The 20,111-nt window shown below is 41.8% G+C and overlaps 1 protein-coding gene across 5 annotated transcripts in view; it reads left to right on the top strand.

Moving 5' to 3' along the window:
- The window catches only part of UACA (uveal autoantigen with coiled-coil domains and ankyrin repeats), a 54,377-nt gene that overhangs the window by 9,433 nt on the left and 24,833 nt on the right, over positions 1-20,111 (top strand). Inside the window, exon 1 of one of the 5 annotated variants that reach the window (XM_053365207.1) lies at positions 19,449-19,827. The exons of the other annotated variants lie outside the window; for them this stretch is intronic. Within the exon in view, the coding sequence (XP_053221182.1) occupies positions 19,792-19,827 (36 nt within the window). The 5' untranslated portion in view covers positions 19,449-19,791. Of the gene's footprint in view, positions 1-19,448; positions 19,828-20,111 lie in introns of those variants that run through there. 5 annotated transcript variants of the gene reach the window in all.

Genomic DNA, 20,111 nt, shown 5'->3' with positions numbered 1-20,111 from the left:
CACTGAATAATTTGTTTGAGGACTTCGTTGTTGGTTTTTTGCTTTGATTACATGACAGATAATCTATAATTATTCCTTCATGCTCCATAACTGTGGAGTGCATCTCCCCTCGCCCTCCACTATTTTTCATTAGATGCTGCTGGTGGCTGTCACACACCTTTAGTGTGCTGTGTTTGGTGTCAGTCTCTCCTTCAGTAAAACCTTCTCAAATTGTTGGTAGCCTTTGACCAATCCCCAGAAAATGATGCTCCCATTCATCATTGGAACAGCTTGATGCTGAGGCTTTGGGGCTGCTCATGTCACAGGGGAACTTTGCAGCTCTGTTGCTTTCTTGCTGTGAGGCAGCATATAAGTCCACGTCTCAGTTCTTTTTCCCTGCTGCTCTTATAAAATAGGAATAGAGCAACCTCTCTCACAAACTTGATGAAATGAATTCATTTCTCTTGCAAAAGGTGTTATATGACCTGCGGGTATACGGTGGTATATAACTTCAATAAATAATAATAAGTAATAATAATATGGAAATGAATGAAGGTGTGAAAATGGAACAAGGTGTATTGCCTCTGTACTGAAGTGCATTCATAATTAGAACATGTTTTTGCTTCTTGGTGTTATGGATTGTTAATATATGGGAGAAAAAGTGGTATTGAGAACCTTAACATTGGGCTGACTGTGATTGTGAAAGCAACAGTAGAGCTGAGCAAGCTACCCTCCCCACTGGCAACATGTTTTTTAGATTAAGACTTATGCATATACATACTAAGTTAAAATGAGGTATAAAACATATCAATCTCTATACTGAGGCAGAACCTTAAATGTTCATCAGATTATGGTCAGAGTAAAATAAAGCCACTTGTGCACCCTTGACCAAATCCCTTTCGGGAAGGTGATGGATGGCTTTTGGCAAGCTGTTGAAATTTGTAACTTTTAGAATGAGTCAATAAATATGCTAGAGGGAGGAACTTTCTAACCTGCTCAGGGACCCTAAGGGGAAGAGTGGATAATAAATTAAAAGAACTTGTGTACACACAAACTTGTTCTTTAGAGGCAGCTCATTTTTTAAAGATTTTGCCAGACTTATTTTGCTATGGAACCTGTTGGTCAAGGCTGTTTTGACACATTCATGCCCACTGAACCATAGCTAGTGTAGACTCCAAATGGGTTGACTCTCCTTTGCCCATTATTAGCTTACCTGACCACATACATCAGTCATTAGTGCTGTATCAGCTGTTTGGAAGAACAAATTCTTATTTACAAAAACTCATTTGCTTTGTTGTCTGGAAATTATTGCTGCTTGCCAAAGGCATCCAGACCAATGCAAGCCAGTACTGTAGACATACAACCTGTACCATGAAATTAGACATTGTCTCAGCATTCTTTTCTTCAGACTTATCTCCTGTTTTGATTCAAATGTCGAAAATATGAGCACTTAAGGAGGGTGGCACATTTTTGTGTGTGTCTGCATGTTTTGCACATGAAACAGTGCTAGGGTTGTGCCCATTGTGTGTTTGTGAGAACACACATTTTGGATGTATAAAGTGAGAAGATGAGGTGTGTAGGAAGTGCTTGGATCTTGTTGCATTGGGAAGGTAATTCACTTATTTCGTAACATCTCAAGTCAAGCAACTCTTGCTCTCAGCCTACTTAGGAATTTGGAATAGGCTGCAAACCAAGGAATCAAGTTGGCTAGCTATACCTATTTTGGCTAAAATGGATCCCCTCAAAAGGAAGGCGCACAGGGAAAAATTCAGGACTGTCATAAACTATATAAATGGCTTGTAACTGATTTCATGAGGGCTAATGATTGACGTTGAGATTCATGCAGGCAGAACTCAGAGCTTTGCCCATTGAGATGGTTGCTGAAGATCTGCATATACTCAGGACAGTGAAAGATGAAGTGTTGTGTGTTTAGGCCAGAAATGAGGAACACAGAGAACAAATTTGAGGAGGACAGTTTCCTCCTAGAATATGCCAGCAACTCAGAGAAATGTAGCCTCTTCATCGCAATCGGACTTAGCAGTATCTGACTGCACACTGAAGTTAACCTTTCTGTCAGTTGCTGAACTTTGCTCCAAATGTAGATCTTCTTTCTGGGCAGTTTTTTTTAATCACAACTGGATTTTGCCCCATGAATTGTATCTTGTGGAAAAGTACTTTTTGAGACCCATGACTCCACCCGCCTGATACAGCCTTTACACAGCAGCAGAAGCAAGGAGGGGCTCTTGCTGTGTGAGTTTTCCATTTCATTGATCAGACTTTGGCTATTGCATGCTGCAGTTTCTGCTGTGCCTGGATTAATTGCTGGTCATAAGCTTGCATCACTCAATAATTAGCAACGTTGAGGCAATCTGAGGTCATTTGTGTCTGTAGTCATAGAAAGCCAGGACCAGTGTGTAACTATGGGAATGCTGTTATTACCTCCTCTTTTTGAAACAAAGATTCCCATTCTGTACTCCTTGAATTTAAAAGCAGCCTTCACATTAGCTGGCATGCTTGCTCCATGACGATATAAATATAATGTAACTGAGAAATGGGCAGTTTAGGTTTGTTTTGCCAGATTTACTACTTGCCTGCTACAGCCCCAAGATCCACCAACCAGAGCTGGGTGCAAAAGATGGTTGGAAGAAAAGAACAGAGTGCCTCCAAGCATAGAAATTTCTTTTCAGTACCAGACTTGAGCTCCTTTCTTTCACACACACAAAATGCTGCTCCTAATTCACTTCCTTCATTTTGGCAGCCTAATTTGGGTGGGAAAGGTCCCTTTGTTATTGCTATTGGAGTCAGCAACCCATGTAGATCTATTGCAAGTCTCCCAAGAGATCTACCAGTAGATCCAAATCTGCCTTCTACTCACCCTTGATGTAATTTATTAAGTTTATAGTAATGCTGATCACAGCTCTGTTCTTAAATTTCCCCAGATCAGTTAGGGGTGTGTGTGTGTGTGTGGAGGCAGTGGAGTTTGAAGTGGGGCACAGGGTTATCAGCACATTCAGTGGGCAGCTTCCTTCCTTTGTACAGATTTTGCATTCAACAAACAGCTTTGTGGAGACTCTGCTGACCCTTAATGTGATCAGATGAAAGCGAAAGGTGGCCCTTTTCTTGAGAGCAAACAGAATGCTGTGAGCATCTGATACTGGCTATGCTGACAGCCTTAGCTTTCCTGCAAACTGTTTACATAGGTTTGCACCTTGGTTGCCATCCTGGTTTAAAACTTCTTGGAAGAGAGTAGCAGTCAAGGTGGTGGTGTTGTAGGAGGAATTGCTTACTTCAAGGGCCAGAAACCTCATGCAATTGTCACACTCTTTGTAACACTGTTGTTGTTCTTTGTAACACCTGGGATTGGTTTTTATTTTATTTTCTTAAAACAAGCCTCAGCAAAGTGTTTATTTTTTTGTTGTTTTGCTTCTGTGACATAAGCCACTTCAGTGTGATAGCAATAGTTTTCAAAAAAACAAATGTATGCTGATTCTTGCTTTAAATAAGATGGCATTAGAGGACTACCAATTCCCTATGAAACTGGAAACTTTCCATACAGTTTCATAGGAAGGGACATTACCATGTTGCATCAATCCTAGGGGAACTTGAGGCCCCATTTGCATCACAGATGGGAGCAGCTGCACACTTTCTAGCTGGTCCAAGCTATTTTTACCTGTAGGAGAAATAAACCATATGTTTTAAAAATGGATTTTGGACCACCTAGAATTTGGTGGAGTGTGGATTTCAGAGTGGAGCCATGTTCTAGTGTGCAACTCAGTCAGGAGTTGCAGGTCAAAAGAGCTAGCTGTGGAATGCAGACCACTGCACCCCCTTCCTCCAGTTCCTCCAGCATTCCCTACTCTGTGCTGCTCATGGGAATATGGATTTTATGCGGATATGTGTGGGGTCTTGATTGCTGTTGGCTGGATCAGTGATCTTCTGTGCCAGATTGCACAGCTATTACTTTACTAACAAGTGATAGTGGACATAATCCTCCTTGTTCCAAACTCAGGAGTCTTAACCCAACTGAAGGCAGATCAGTGGCAGCTTCCCTGCAGAGTCCAGCGATTGCAGCCGAAGAGAATGTTGGATCTTCAGCTTTGCTTAAAAGAACTGAGGAGATCTGCCAATGAACGAAATCATTATGGCCAAGTTGTAGATTTCTTCTTGGGAGTCTCAACTGAGTGTTGCAACGGCATGTTTCCATGCTTCAGAATTACTTCAGCATGCTCTATTGCTCAGAAGCATACTTTACTGAACTGTTTACTGATGTGTGTTTGTGTGTTTTTCATATATAGGGAGTGGACGTTTATGCAACTTCTTCTGAGAAGAAAAATGTGTGCCTTGAATGAAATGCTATTCGTGGTTAAATGTGTCAAGACTTGCCTGTATTAATTACAGGGTGGAGGGTTAATCTAAAACCTGCTGTTCTACAGTTCTAGAGTACACTGTCAAGTCATTGCTCTTCCAGCAGGGGAGGGGCCAGTGCTGCTCACTGGTGGAGCAGAACCTGCTTTGCATAGGGAAAGTCCCAGGTTCAGCCCCCCAACATCTCAGCAGCCTGATGCCCTCCAGATGTTTTGGAATAGGACTCCCGTATTCATGCTGGCTGGAGAGTTGTAATCCAAAACTCCTGGAGGGCACCAGATTAAGGAATGCTGATCCACAGTGAAAAACTGCCTTAGGTATCACAGTTGGCAATGACTTTCCTCTGCTTGAGAACTCTGCTAGCCAGAGAACATGATACAGGCCTGACTTCCTGTAAGGCAGTTTTGTATGCTCAGTGGATAGCTGCAGGCTTAGGCCTGTGATTCTTTGGCCTGCGCTTGCACTACATTCAGGTTTACCTGACTATTGCATAGGGATGTAAGGCGGCAGCCATCTCCATCCCATCCTGCGTTCATTGCAATAACAACAACAATAATAAAAATAAATGTAATAAATTGCATTTATAGCCCACCTTTATCCTCCAAGGAGCTCAAGGTGGCATACATAGTTCTTTCTCCAAGTCCTCATTTAATCTGCACAACAACCCTGTGAGTTATGTTAGACTGAGAGGCAGTGACTGGCCCAATAAGCACTGTTTCTATTCCACTACAGCTCTGCTTCCACTAAAACCTACCTTGTTCATCTTGCTGCCAGCTGTGGCTGAAATGTACACAATTAATTTCAGTGCATGTCAATGGAAGTAAAATTTCAAAAACAATGCAGGGAATAATGCAATTTAAGTAATGTTTGTGGGTTTAAACAACAGCCCTAGCGAAAACGACTCCTATTTGCTTGCATGATTTTCAGTCCTGACCTCTTACAAACATGCACATTGTGGAAATTCTCTTAACTTTCCTACTTTTGAGTGAGGCTCTTAGGTCGGATTGCTTGCATTAGTATTCCAGCCTGCGCAAATCACAGGCACCTCCAAATCTGTCAGCTAAGCTCTGCTGGTTTCCCTTTGAAAGGGATATTTCCATTTTGTCTTTCCATTTCATAATCGGAAATAAAGCAGTCTTGCCAGTGTGAGTGATGGCATGTAAACATCAGCTGGATTTAATTTTGTTTGTCCCTCAGACTGTGTGTAAGATTGGGGGGGGGTGCCTGTATATGGAGGTGGCAGTGGGGTCCTGTTTATTTCCAAACTAAACATAAGCTTCAAACTCCTTTTTCTTGTGGGAAGAGTAGAAGTGTGTGAAAGTGCTTCCTCCTGTTGCTTTTGTGGGTGTTTGCTTGGAATTTATTCTACCCTCGAGAAGCCATCTCATAACTGATGGCAGACTGTCCTTATTCATTAAGGTGCCACAAGACTTATTCCTTCCACCCCACTTTGGTGAAGACACTGACATTTGCAAAACACACACTTTATGAGCTGGGCAATTAAACTGAGAAAGCTGCCAGCTAATTGAGAAGGAGCAGGCTGTCCCTCCCACATGTAACAGGAAGGTCAGTCTCTTCCTGTGATGTTTTAATCTTTCTGGAATGCTCTCCTCCTTTGGCTAAATCGTGAGTTAGGGTGAATGTAGCTTTAATGATAAGAAAAAAGCAGTTCCCTAAATATTTTTCCAAGGGGACGTGTCTATGCTGGGTGAGGCAGGCTTGAGTTTGAAGAAACTTCATGGGAGAGTTTTAGTTCATTCTCAGGATCTGATGCCTATTTTTCCAGATGTGTAAGCAAATTTTCCTCAAGGCCAATTGGCTTGTGACCCTTCCATTTCCTCCCCACCCCTCCTTCCGTGTCCACTTGTAAAGATTTACTCATTTGCTTAAACCATTCTGGATTTATCTGTCCTGCAAACACCTTGGTGTGGTGTAGTTCAGGCATTGCCAAGCTGGTGCCCTCCAGATCTTTTGTAACCACAATTCCCACCAGCTGTTGTACAAAACATCTGGAGGGAGCCAGCTTCACGAAGGCTGGTATAGCTTGTTCATCCCTCATCTCCACTTGTGGCACAGTCTAGGACTATATGGGTTGTATTCAGGTCCTAACCTAAGTTATTAACTTCAGAGAGTCGAATCTGAAAAGAGCTAGCATGGAATATCACAGTATCTGTTTATCTGTCAGTGATGCTGACATATTGAGGACCATGTATTGGGACTCCAAGCAGTTTGGCTGTGTCCAGTTGCTGCTATGCCAATGACTTCCTCACTGCCCCAGTTTACTCCCAAATTCTCAGAATTGTTGCTACTGTATGCAGACTTGTGACTTAAAGAGCAAATCTGTTCTTAGATACACTCCACAGAAAAATATTTATTTTTGTGAGCAATGTTGGTATCCAATATGTTGCTTGCAGTGGTGCGCAGTGATTTTTTTTGTAGGGGAACAGTTAAGGCCAGAGGTGTCAGCTTGCAAGGACAATTGTAGGGACGGGGAGGACGGGGATGACAATGTGCATGTGACATCGTGATGTTGCACACATGAGCATCGTACCTCCCTCCCTAAGCCAGGCAGAAGCTTCCCAGGCTTTGGGAAGGAGGTGCCAGGGGAATATTTAGGGAACTAGCGTAGTCCCCCTAGTCCACTGACCGCACCCCACTGGTCGCTTGATAGTATTAAAGCTACTTATCATGTTAAATGAAAGGGACGCGGGTGGCACTGTGGGTAAAACCTCAGCGCCTAGGACTTGCCGATCGCATGGTCGGCAGTTCGAATCCCCGCGGCGGGGTGCGCTCCTGTTGCTCGGTCCCAGCGCCTGTCAACCTAGCAGTTCGAAAGCACCCCCGGGTGCAAGTAGATAAATAGGGACCGCTTACTAGCGGGAAGGTAAACGGCGTTTCTGTGTGCTGCTCTGGCTCGCCAGATGCAGCTTGTCACACTGACCACGTGACCCGGAAGTGTCTGCGGACAGCGCTGGCTCCCGGCCTCTAGAGTGAGATGAGCGCACAACCCTAGAGTCTGTCAAGACTGGCCCGTATGGGCAGGGCTACCTTTACCTTTTTATCATGTTAAATGAGGTAATGAGAGACTATATAGCAGAGGAAGACCCATAGAGGAAGAGCCATCTGCCTTGCATGTAGCAGGTCCCAGGTTCATTCCCCAGCAGCTTTTCCAGGTTGGACTGTGAAAGACCCCATTCTGAAACCCCAGAGAGCTGCTGCCAGCCAGTGTGAACAAAACTGAGCTAGACGGACCAATGGTCTGACTAAGTATATGGCAGCTTCCTATGTTTTCCCCATGAGGAAGGCAAACGACCAGCAGTAGGTGGGGTCTACTGGAAATCATGACTGGTTGTGTTTATGATAAAGAAATGTGTCTGGACTGAGTGCTGTGTGTGTTTCTGCATGGCTTCCAGAGTGTCATCAAGGTGGGGTGCCATCTACAGAGGCACTCGCTTTGGCAGGGAGCCTGTTTTAAAATAAAAGCTGCTGTGTGGTTGGAAGCCTGTGCCTCTGTGTGTTTTGGCAGGAGAATCTTTTTTTTTTTTTTTTAATAATATTTTTATTAAACAATTTTTTATATAACAGAAACAAAACATACATCAAACAGTAATAAAACATAAAACAAGTACCATTTCATAACCTAATTTCTAAACCTTACTTCCTCGACCTCCTCTTACTTCCCGTTTCTGTATTCCAAATTCTTACAGTTATTCAGCGAAATCTTGCCTTATTTTATTATAAATTTATGGTATTCACCCTTATTCTCTTTATCATAACCATTACTGATAGTAACCATTTGTTTTAATCCAACATCATTCTAACTGTCACCAATTTTATAATGTTTCTTTAAATATTCCTTGAACTTTTTCCATTCTTCTTCCGCCGCTTCTCTTCCCTGGTCTCGGATTCTGCTCGTCATCTCTGCCAAGCTCATGTAGTCCATCACCTTCATCTGCCATTCTTCCAGTGTGGGTAGATCCTGTGTCTTCCAGTACTTTGCAATAAGTATTCTAGCTGCAGTTGTAGCATACATAAAAAAGGTTGTGTCTGTCTTTAGCACCCCCTGGCCGACAATACCCAAGAGAAAGGCCTCTGGTTTCTTGGGGAAAGTATATTTAAATACCTTTTTCAGTTCATTATATATCATTTCCCAGAATGCCTTAATCTTCGGGCATGTCCACCAGAGGTGAAAGAATGTACCTTCCTTTTCTTTACATTTCCAACATTTATTATCAGGCAAATGGTAGATCTTTGCAAGCTTGACTGGGGTTATGTACCACCTGTAAATCATTTTCATTATATTTTCTCTTAAGGCGTTACACGCCGTAAACTTCAACCCGGTGGTCCACAACTTTTCCCAGTCAGCAAACATGATGTTGTGACCAATGTCCTGAGCCCATTTAATCATAGTTGATTTAACCATTTCATCTTGTGTGTTCCATTTCAGCAGCAAACTATACATTTTTGACAAATTCTTAGTACTGGATTCTAACAGTTCAGTCTCTAATTTTGACTTTTCCACCTGGAAGCCTATTTTTCTGTCTAGTTTAAACACTTCATTTATTTGGTGATAATGTAACCAATCTCTCACCTTTCCTTTTAATTTTTCAAAACTCTGCAATCTCAGTTTATCCCCTTCCTTTTCCAAAATTTCCCAATATCTTGGCCATTTCGACTCCATGTTTAGCTTTTTATGCCTTAGCTTCCATTGATGATAACCATCTTGGAGTCTTATTTTCCAGCAAGTCCTTATATTTAACCCAGACATTCAACAGTGCTTTTCTGACAATATGATTTTTGAAACTTTTATGCGCTTTGACCTTGTCATACCACAAATATGCATGCCACCCAAAAATGTTGTTAAATCCTTCCAAATCCAAAATGTCTATGTTTTCAAGAAGCAGCCATTCTTTCAGCCAGCAAAAAGCTGCCGCTTCATAATACAGTTTAAAGTCTGGCAGGGCAAACCCCCCTCTTTCCTTTGAATCCGTTAATATCTTAAATTTTATTCTGGGCTTCTTGCCCTGCCAGACAAATTTAGATATATCTTTCTGCCACTTCTTGAAACAGTCCATTTTATCCATTATTTGCAATGCTTGAAACAAAAACAACATTCTTGGCAATACATTCATCTTTATAACTGCAATTCGACCTAACAAGGAAAGCTTCAAGTTTGACCATATCTCTAGATCTTTTTTCACTTCTGTCCAAGTTTTTTCATAATTGTCTTTAAATAAATTCACATTCTTAGCTGTCATATTCACACCCAGATATTTCACTTTTTTAACCACAGTCAACCCCGTCTCATTCTGAAACCTTTCTTTTTCTATCTGTGTTAAGTTTTTCTCCAATACCTTAGTCTTTAACTTATTCAATTTAAATCCTGCCAATTGACCAAACTCTTGGATTATTTCCAAAACTCTTTTCGTGCTAGCTTCTGGCTCCTGCAATGTAAGTACCAGGTCATCTGCAAATGCTCTCAATTTGTATTGTTTGACTCCGACCTGAATCCCTTTAACCAACTGGTCCCTCCTGATCATATTAAGCAAAACCTCCAGGACCGATATAAAAAGTAATGGGGAGATAGGGCACCCCTGACGTGTCCCTTTTTCAATCTTAAACTCTTCTGTTACCGCATTATTTACAATTAGTTTTGCTTTCTGTTCAGAGTATATTGCACCTATACCATTTTCAAACCCTTGGCCTACCCCCACCCCCCGGAGGTTCTTCAACATAAAACTCCAAGAAATGTTGTCAAAGGCTTTCTCGGCATCCACAAATATCAAAACAGCCTTAGTGTTTATATTCACTTCCAGCTTCTCCAAAATGTCAATTATATTCCTTACGTTCTCCGACAAATGCCTTTTCGGGAGAAAGCCCGCTTGGTCCCCATGAATCTCCTCCATCAAAACTCTTTTCAGTCTCTTTGCTAAAACATCAGCAAAGATTTTGTAATCCACATTTAGTAGGGAGATGGGTCGGTAGTTCTTAAGTTGGGTCTTTTCAGTCTCTGTCTTTGGTATAAGTGTAATGTAGGCCTCTCTCCACGTATCAGGTGCCTTCCTCCCCTCCATGATCTCGTTACAGACTTCCTTCAAAGGTTGTATAAGCCCTTCCTTCAAAACTTTGTAATATTTGGAAGTCAATCCATCCGGTCCGGGTGATTTGCCCAACGTCATGTTTTGAATGGCATCTTCTATTTCCTGTAATGATATCTCCTGATTCAAAATTGTCTTACTTTCCTGCGAAATCTTTTTCAGCCCATTTTTCTCGAGGAATTGTTGTATATCTGTTTCATTCTGCGGCCCTTGTGTATACAATTGTCTAAAGTAGTTCTGAAAACAATTCCTAATTTCCACTGGGTTACATATGTTCTTTCCTTCCACTTCTAAGTTTGTTACCGTGTTGAGTTTTTGTCTCTTCTTTATTTGCCAAGCCAATAACTTGCCACATTTGTCTGCAGATTCAAAGGATTTCTGTCTCATTTGTTTAATTTTCCATTCTATTTCTTGATTCATCAGTTCCATATATTGTGTTTGATACAATTTAATTTCTCTTAGAATCTCTTGCGATTTTGGCTTCAGTCTTAATTTCCTTTCCCCTTCTTTTATCTTTTCCAAAATTTTCTCTTTCCTCTCATTTTGCTTTCTTTTCTTTAATGTATTTTGTTGTATCAAAAACCCTCTCATCACGGCTTTACTTGCGTCCCATACTATTCTTTTTTCTACTTTAGTCCTTAAATTGATTTCAAAGTAATCTTTCAGAGTTTTTTGGGCCTTTTTGCAGATCTCCTCGTCTCTAAATAAGGTGTCATTCATTCTCCATCTGAAGGAACCAGTTGTTGTTTGCTTCATCTCCATCTTTACTGCGTTATGGTCGGAGAGAGTTTTTGGGCAGATTTCCACTTTTTTTATATTCGACGCCATACCGCTAGTCACCCAAATTTGGTCGATCCTGGTCCATGTCATCTTGGCTTCAGAAAAGAAGGTTCCCTCTCTCTCTAATGGGTGTTTTGTTCTCCAAATGTCAATCAAATCCATATTGTCAGTCATTTCAAAAAAGGTCTTTGGTAGTCTTCCATCTTTGGTGACTACCTGTCTTTGTGCTTTATCCATATTTGTTGAAACTACTCCATTCATGTCTCCCATCATAATCAATTTATAGTCCATATAGTCCGTTAAAGTCTCATGCAACTTCTTAAAAAATTCTGTTTTCCCTTCATTTGGTGCATATATCCCCACTATCAGAAATTTTTCTCCTTGAAATTGAATTTCAATTGCCAAATATCTTCCTTGATCATCTTTAAAGATTTGTTTCGGCTGCAGATTTTCCTTTACGTAGATCACCACTCCTCTCTTTTTTACTTTATCTGAAGATATAAATTCTTGTCCCAGTCTCTTATTTATTAACAATTTTCTATGTGCTCTTGTCACATGGGTCTCTTGTAAACAAATCAAGTCCAAATGATCTTTCTTTAAAACATGAAATATATTTTTTCTTTTTCGGGGGTTGTTTAGACCATTACAATTCCAAGTTAGAAGTTGCAAAGTCATGATGGGGTTATTTAGTTCCTCCTACAGCTCCCAATTGTTGTTCGTCCTTTGTCGGTGGTTCTGTGTCTTTGTCTAATCTTGAAGGATGTCCTTCTCCTGGATGGATCTCTTTCTGTAGGTCTTCTTCGTGTTCTCCCAAGAACTTGTCTTTATCACTCACTGTTTTTATTCTTCTTTTCTTTCCCTTGTATTTAAAAGACAAGCCTTGGGGGAACTCCCACCTGAATAGTATGTAGTTCCTCTTCAGTAGTGTCACCAAATCCTTGTAAGGTCCTCTTGCATCCAAGATACTTTTAGGGATGTCTTTAAAAATCTCGATATAGGAATCCTCAATTCGAAGGGTTGTTTGATAATGCAGGTTCAATATTCTATCCCTCTCTTCTTTGGATCTTAGAGTTATCAAGCAATCTCTGGGTCTATTCTTCTTCTGCCTTATTCCCAACCTGAATGCACTCTCAATTTTGAACTCTTCCTCTTTCAAATCTTGCTTCCAGAAGTCAGAAAACTCTTTTGTCAAATAGTCCACCAAGTTATCTTCTTCTTTTTCCGGCACAAGTCTAATCCTTAAATTTTTCTCCTTGCGTTGCATATCCTGCATTGAAAGTGCCAGTTCATACTCATCCAGTTTCCTGTACACCGGTGGAAGTTTCCCTTCAACAACAGTAGCAATTTCCTTAGCTTCTTCCGCTATCTTCCGCGTTGTAGATGAATCTTCCAATAGTTTCCCAATTGCTTCTGCATTAGAGTTCACTTTATTTCCAAGGTCAGTTATACTTTTTGTATTCAGATCAATTTTCCCAGAGATTTCTTCAATTTTTTTATTTGTTTCAGCACCTTGCTTCTTTAATTCCTCTAAAGATTCACTTATTTTTCCCAAAGCCTTTGTAAACGCATCTTCTGAAGACATTGTTTTCACTCTTGCCTTTGTGGCAGCTGCAGTTCCCGAGGCCCCTGATACAGAGGCCCTTCTTTGCATAGAAGAGTCCACTTTGTATTGTCTACCAGATCTCAAAGTTGTTTCTTGTGAATCTTCTTTCTGTTTACCATCTGCCATAACAAAGTCTTTCGTTCAAGGTCATTTGGCAGGAGAATCACTAGTGTTGTTGTTCTCGTGCTACAAGTCTGGGGCATGAGGCAGGAAGAAGCAAAAAGGGGAGGGTGTGTGTGTAAACAAACAACCACTAATTTCACATGAGCATCTGTGGCAAAAACTACGGTAGAGGGAGAGATCTTGATGGCCCACATACACACTTTATACTGAGTTCCCCTTTGGCAGCAAATGCTGCTTAAGGATGAATAGTTGGGGCAAGGCGTGGTTACCAAATGCATGAGTGTGGGACCCCCTGCTGCTAATTCTTTCTGTGTGTAGTCTGGCATCATGTGAGGCAGGCTAGGGACATGCATAAACAAGTACAGCCAGTGCATTTGGAGAACCAGTGTGGTGCAGTGATTAGTGTGTTGGACAAGGGTTCAAATCCCTGCTCATCCATGAGGCTCACTGTCTTGCAACCTCACCTTCCTCACAGGGCTGTTGTGATTATAAAATGGGGAGGAAGAGAACCTTAAGCTCCTTGGAGGGATGATGGGGTGGAAATGCAATGAATCAATTTAGCAAATTTCCAAATGAAGAATCTTGGGAATAGTGGGTTTCAAAATGCATGGAAGCATTCCATTGGATCTCAGTGAATTCCCAATCTTTGATACAAACAGTGGCATTTGTCAGTATGGCTAGTTCTAGTCAATTCCCACTATTATTTGAATATTCTTGATTCGGGTTGCACCTTGTATATATTTCCTTATGCTGATATCCTATTCCCTCCACCCATCCTAGAACCCAAGGTAGTATGCCTGCAGTTCCCAAGTAGTCTCCCATCCAGGAACTGACCAGAACCGGACCTGCTTAGCTTCAGCAAGGGGCCATGTAATGTTCCTCCCTGCATATTGACATCAGACAGGTGCCTTCATTGTATTCCTTCAGTGCCTGCTTAATTTGTTTTGGCAAGCCTTTCCAGAAATATAGAAGCTACATGTGTTTTAACATCATTTTAGCTAGTATGGAACTTAAGCCTCTTTTAAATATTTTTAATACCTATTTTTAACTTTTTTTAATAGGTGATTTAAATGCTTAATTTTATTTGGTTGTAAACTGCTTAGAGGTTGAAGTCCCCTCCCACTGAATCAAGTAGGATGTACATTCTGTTTAATAATAAATATGTTGGAGATTTGGGGTATGATTTATTAAATGTTACCCCGAAAATAAGTTCCCTGACAGATTTCATTGTAAGCCCTCGAGTACTCATGTTCCACTCATTCCTAGGTCATGTTGCTCAGCCTGATTTAGGATTTTATTGTGTTTGGATAATGTGTGTCTTGTTAGACTGGCTGCCTGGGTGTGATCAGAAGACAGAACAGTAATATGTTTAATAAAATTGAATCTGAATTTTTGCTTAAATTTGCAAAGCTGATGAAAAGAGAGGGCTTTGAGGGCAAGAGGTCATTGAAGAGATTAGCACACAGCTGCATCACCCCTCGCTTTAGTTACTTGAGATCCCACAGAATGCCACTTTTATCAGTTATCTGTTTAATCATCCTGACCTTGTAGAGACTATCGGCTCCTTGGCCCAGGATTGTAGGAGTCTGATGTCTCTTACAGGAACTCTGAAAGTAACTCAGTTTAAAAGAAACTTAATCAGTTGTGGAATTCACAAGGCAGTGAGTGACTGGAAGAGAGAATTACAGCATAAGAAGTACACTATGTATCTTTCATAGAAATCCCTGGAATAATCTGGGAATGTCCCATGATTCTCCTGTTTACAGTTGCTCCACTTAGAGCTTCCAGCATTAGAATTGTCCCCTAGGCAAATTCTGGTGCATGGGCTAATAACTTGGTGCCAGGATATACATTCCAGTTGCAGAGTTTTGGATAACATGCAGTGAGCAAAAACCTGATTCTGAAGTGTGGTCTAATCCTTGGAACAATGTGGTGGCAAAGCATAAGTACCACCACTTAAGCCAAAATCCCATAAAAATATATCAAAACATTAGTGTGACTTAATTGTGCTGGCAGATTATGCTTCTTACTACTTTTGCGGATTTTTGTGACGTAGAATCACACAAGGTTGTGGACGCTTCTTCATTTTAGGTTTTTCAACAGAGGTTAAATGGCCATCGCTTAGGGATTGTTTAGCTGTGTGATTCCTGCATTGCAGGGGGTTGGACTAGATGACCCTTGGGGTCCCTTCCAACACTTCAGTTCTGTGATTATATAAGGTTCCATTGGAATTGGAGCTGTAACAGTGCTCAGTGTATGTGGCTCAGAGATAAATGATTGTGACAGAGGAATAGCAAGAGATTTCAGTTTTCAAATACCGAAAGAGGACTTCAGAAGCCCTCACCAAGTACCGTATTTTTTGCTCTATAAGACTCACTTTTTCCTTCCTAAAAAGTAAGGGGAAATGTGTGTGCGTCTTATGGAGCGAATGCAGGCTGCACAGCTATCCCAGAAGCCAGAACAGCAAGAGGGATCGCTGCTTTCACTGCGCAGCGATCCCTCTTGCTGTTCTGGCTTCTGAGATTCAGAATATTTTTTTTCTTGTTTTCCTCCTCCAAAAACTTGGTGCGTCTTGTGGTCTGGTGTGTCTTATAGAGCAAAAAATACGGTACCTCCTTTTGACTGGGTTGCATCTGTGTTGGGGCTTTTCTGAGAGGGAGACCTCTCATTACCTTAAGTGCAGGCCAGAGATTTACACTTGATTGGGTATGCGGAGGTTACACTTCTGTTGTCACCCTTTTCTTTTGGCATTCAGTGATCACCACCATCTCTCATTTGGCATGAGTCATTAACTGCAAGAGAGATCACCTTACCAGTCCAGTTGGTAAGCCTTGTAAGGCAGGTGCTGTTTTTCTCAAGTTGAGAGCAAATGCTGAGGATTTATTAGCCTGTGGCCAGCTCCATTTGTAAGAGAACTTGACAAAAACTTGAGTTCTGCAGAATGAAAGAAGAAATGGGTCCAGTCTAGAGGTGGCCTTGATCCTACTTCTTGGATAATCTAGAAACTGGAAAACTTCAAACTCCTTAGAAGCAGCAGAAACTATTAATAGCCTTTATTGCTGGTAGCACCCAGTGATTCCAATTCTCTGTGTTCACAGCAGCTGTATGCCCTTTCCGCTGGTAATTTAAGAACATCCTGTCTCATTTTACCCTGATCTGCAGGAGTAATCCATGCTCTTGGTACATTACATACCACAAACGCCTCTTTCTACCTTTACTGCAAGGTACTGTAAGTCTTTTAATATGTAGGCTCTCAAAAACCAAACAAGTTAGGAAGGATTTACCCCTTTTAAACTATAGGGGCTGCATTGGATGTATTGTGGGTGTCTGCAAAACTTTATAATCTGTTTCATGTTAGCTTTTGGTGCATAGCTGTCAACTTTTCCCTTTTCTTGCAAGGAATCCTATTTGGAATAAGGGAATTTCCCTTAAAGGGAAAAGTTGACCGCTATGTTGGTGATATGACATGTTCTAAGATCATAAATTTGTAGCATTGGAAGGGACCCTAAGGATCATCCAACCCCTTGGTGAATAGACATTCCGTTGTGGCGACTGTGACCTTAGTTTAAGGTATACCTAGCTTGTATACCTGAGTTTCTAACACTGCTTATATATAGTATAAATGCATAGCATTGTCAGCAGTTAGGATTTTCTGTGTTATTATTATCTTTAAATCTCACTCTCTTCAAAAAGAAGCTGAAAATGTCTAACAGTAATAAAAGCAACAAAACAACTGGCAGAAAAGAAACAGCAGCAGATAATGCTTTGTCAAGCATTAAAAGGAGAATAAACCCACCAGCAGGAGTGAGGTGGTTTCAGTAACTAACTGTCTTAGGAGTAAGCTCCATTGGACGTGGTAGTTAAAAGCCTTTTTAAACAAGACTAATGACCTCCTTCACATTTTTCAGGCTTGAGTGGTTAAAGAACTTAAACTTGCAGGAGACTTGCAACTTGGGCTGTATTCTGGTCAGGATGAGGCATGTCTTGTGATTTATCCCCCACCTCCCAAAAAATCACTGCCTCGGTCTGCAGCAATTCCTTTACTCCTTATTCCCATTACGCTGTGTCTGGTTTATCTATCCTGCAGACTTTCTTCACTCCTCTCACTATAAATATTCCTTGTGTTCTTTATTCTGGCCTACAGGAACCTCATTCAACCTCATTTTTCAATCCAAGCATCTTGCTTCCACCAGCCCAGGATTCAAAAATCCATACAGCTGGAATCGGGTTTGAGGTTATTTGGTCAACCATTTGCACAGCTGAGGTTCCGTATTTCTAAATGTTATTCACAGTCATTAATACAGCTAATACCATAAAACTTCCAAAAATAAACATGTGAATATCATGAAGACCACATTGAGACTATCACAAAAAATCATTATCAGACACACACACACACACACACACACAGACCACCCACTCAAAGAAAGCAGAAAAGACGTGAGTACATAATTTCACCCCAGAAGGGATATTTAATCATGTATTTATTTAGGAGCAGGGGCAGTGGGAATGAGTTTATGGAACCAAAGTGGCAAAGAGCCCACCAATTCCTTGGGAGTATAATATTTTTCACCAGGTTGGAACCTGGATGTGAAATTCATTTGGCACCTGCTGTAGGCAGAAGGAAGCAAGATATAATGTGGCAAGTCAAGTAAACAACTTATTTTTAAGATCTTTGAAGCTAGTTTAATTTGCCCTTGAACTTTCTTAACATTATAAACCCAAATTGTGGTGGATTTACAAAATGACTTGCTGGTCCCGTTCATATGAGATTTTGCTAACCATTTCAGTTTCATTTTTCTTGGAATGTTGTTTTCGTGAGGAAAAGCTGCTGGGTTGCACAGCTGGTTTCCTAGAATATACCGTTTTCCAAGTTCACTCTAACGTTAAAGCAGGAAGCAGAAAGCAATTCAGCTGCTACTTTCCAGAGTTATGAGAAGTGGATGCACTTCTGCCTTGCCAGGGAAGCGAGTTCAGTTGTAGAAAATGACCAACAACCTTTGCAACAATGCAGTTTTGCATGGGTGGAATGGAGGCTGAGGGGAGTGTTGGTTGAGGCCAACAGTTTGCCTGTGTCTTGCATCTCCAGATCCAAGGCCAACAATTCATCTATGTCTCCAAGTGCTTTCAACATGAAGCATGCATGCATACCCACTCAGGAAAAGGAGTGGTAATGTTATCTCACCTGCACAGCTCTGGGGACCTGCCCATATCTGGTAGATCTCCTGAGTACTGCTGCAGTCTCTCGAATGTTATTTCTTTGATGCAGCTTATCTGAGCCCAAGCACTGAGGCAAACCAAAGAAGCTGTCAATGGCTGCTCCCAGCTTTGAACCACTCGGCATCACCAGAGTGGTATCAGTGCAAGACCTTATTTAGGCAAGCATTTTGTGACTGGGAATGAGTGAGGGGATCCTTCTATTTTAAAATGCTGAATGTTCTTGTCCATGAGTCTTTTATGGGGGTGTGGGGGAAGGAGTTCGCCTATTGAATGGACAAATGTCCTCTGGTAGACCACAAACCGACCTCTGAGCCACCATTAGAACTTTCCAAGAAGGGTCACCTCAGCAAATTGTATTTTCAGTCCCTATGTCTTAATAGTCCAGCGGGCTCCCCCCCCCCGCATATTTCATGGGCTCCCTTTGGACCATTTGATCTGGAAGATTCAAAGCTGGTGTCATCCAACTGTGCTAAAGATGGCATTTTAAGAGTGTGCCTTCCTTGTTAAAACTGAAAAGGAGAAAAGGGAGCACCGCATCCCTAGCCCTGTTAATCACTGTGTTGTCTATTTGATGGTTTGACAAACCTCCATGGGGCTTCTCAACTAGCCAGCAAGGAGACAGCCTGGCAGCAAAAGTAAACTGAAACCTCCTTGGCTTTCAGAATGGGGTCCGTGCTTGTAAAAGGAGAGTTCTTTTTATTTATTTAATTTTTTTTTAGAAAAGCAGGGGCACGTGTGTCTTCTAAATAAACATCTGAGATGCTTTTGTCAAAATAGACTCTTGCATTCCTCTCCACTGGACGCAGTCATATGATTACAAAGCCGCGATACTGCTCTTAAGCTGTTGGGAGCCTGTACTGGTTAATGACAGGGGTCCCTGGTAGAACTGATTATGCCCTATTTTACAGTGGCTTAGTTTCCCTTGGAAAGTGTCACTTGAAAGCTAATTGGGCACAACATACTGTATTTGCTTCTTAGAGGGAGCGCAGTGCCTGGGTCAGTAGCACATGTCGCCCGCTCGTGGTGCAAGCAGTTTGTGCACATTCTTGCCTCTCTGGCCGGCAGCGGCCGTCACGTATTACTCACCGGTTGAGCATGCACTGGATATATTATTAGCTATTTCTTTCGATCGCTCAGCTATCAAGTACCGGGCAAATCAAAAAATAGCTCTGGACTGGTGTGAGACTGTCTGCATATTGTTTACAGGATATTTTGGAGCGGGGCAATATTTACTGTGTCTGAACTGCAGAGGCAGTAGTTGGCGCTACGGCGCAGGAGGAGTGAAAACAAAAGCCACGTTGGTGTTGGGCATCCCCCTCCTCCAGTGCCAGGCGGGGGCAGCTGCAGCAGTTGGCACAGCCCGCTGGAAGGGACGGTGCCACTTGGCACAGCCCTGTCCCTAGAAGCTGCCCAGTTGTCTTCTCAAGAGTGATGAAGTCTGAAGAGGACCCCGAAGACGGAGACAGCATGTCAGGGGATCCGAGCTAAGGGAAGAAGGACCAAGATGAATGCAAAAGGGCAGCAGAAATTCAGGTTGCACTGGGCAGCCCCCTTGGACTCTGGCTGTAGCTGAATGTCAGGTTTGCTGTTCACTCTTGGCAGCCAGGACTCGGGAACTCTAGAATGAGTTGCTGGTTTTCCTGTGCCCTTAAAAACACAGTAGGTATCGTCTTACGGCAGAGCAGCTTCCAACTTTTTGCCACAGCTTGCATTGTTCCTTCTCAATGTGGCCTGAATTGCAGCATTTGCTTGTTGTAGTATTCTTTCTGCTTAGAACTCTTTGTGAGAATTTCTCTTAATTTATGCCTTTTTGTGCAGTACAGCAGGTGACTTGAAGAGATGGATGATCTCGGTGCTGCACTTTTTATGGTAGATTTCTGTTCAGAAGGAGTTGCTGGGCTTCTAATGTTTGAAATCCTTTAAATTGTAATCCTGTTGTCTTT

This window comes from Podarcis raffonei, chromosome 14 (genome assembly GCF_027172205.1).
Source record: "Podarcis raffonei isolate rPodRaf1 chromosome 14, rPodRaf1.pri, whole genome shotgun sequence".
NCBI classification, from domain to species: domain Eukaryota; kingdom Metazoa; phylum Chordata; class Lepidosauria; order Squamata; family Lacertidae; genus Podarcis; species Podarcis raffonei.
This window is presented reverse-complemented; position numbering and strand designations above follow the sequence as displayed.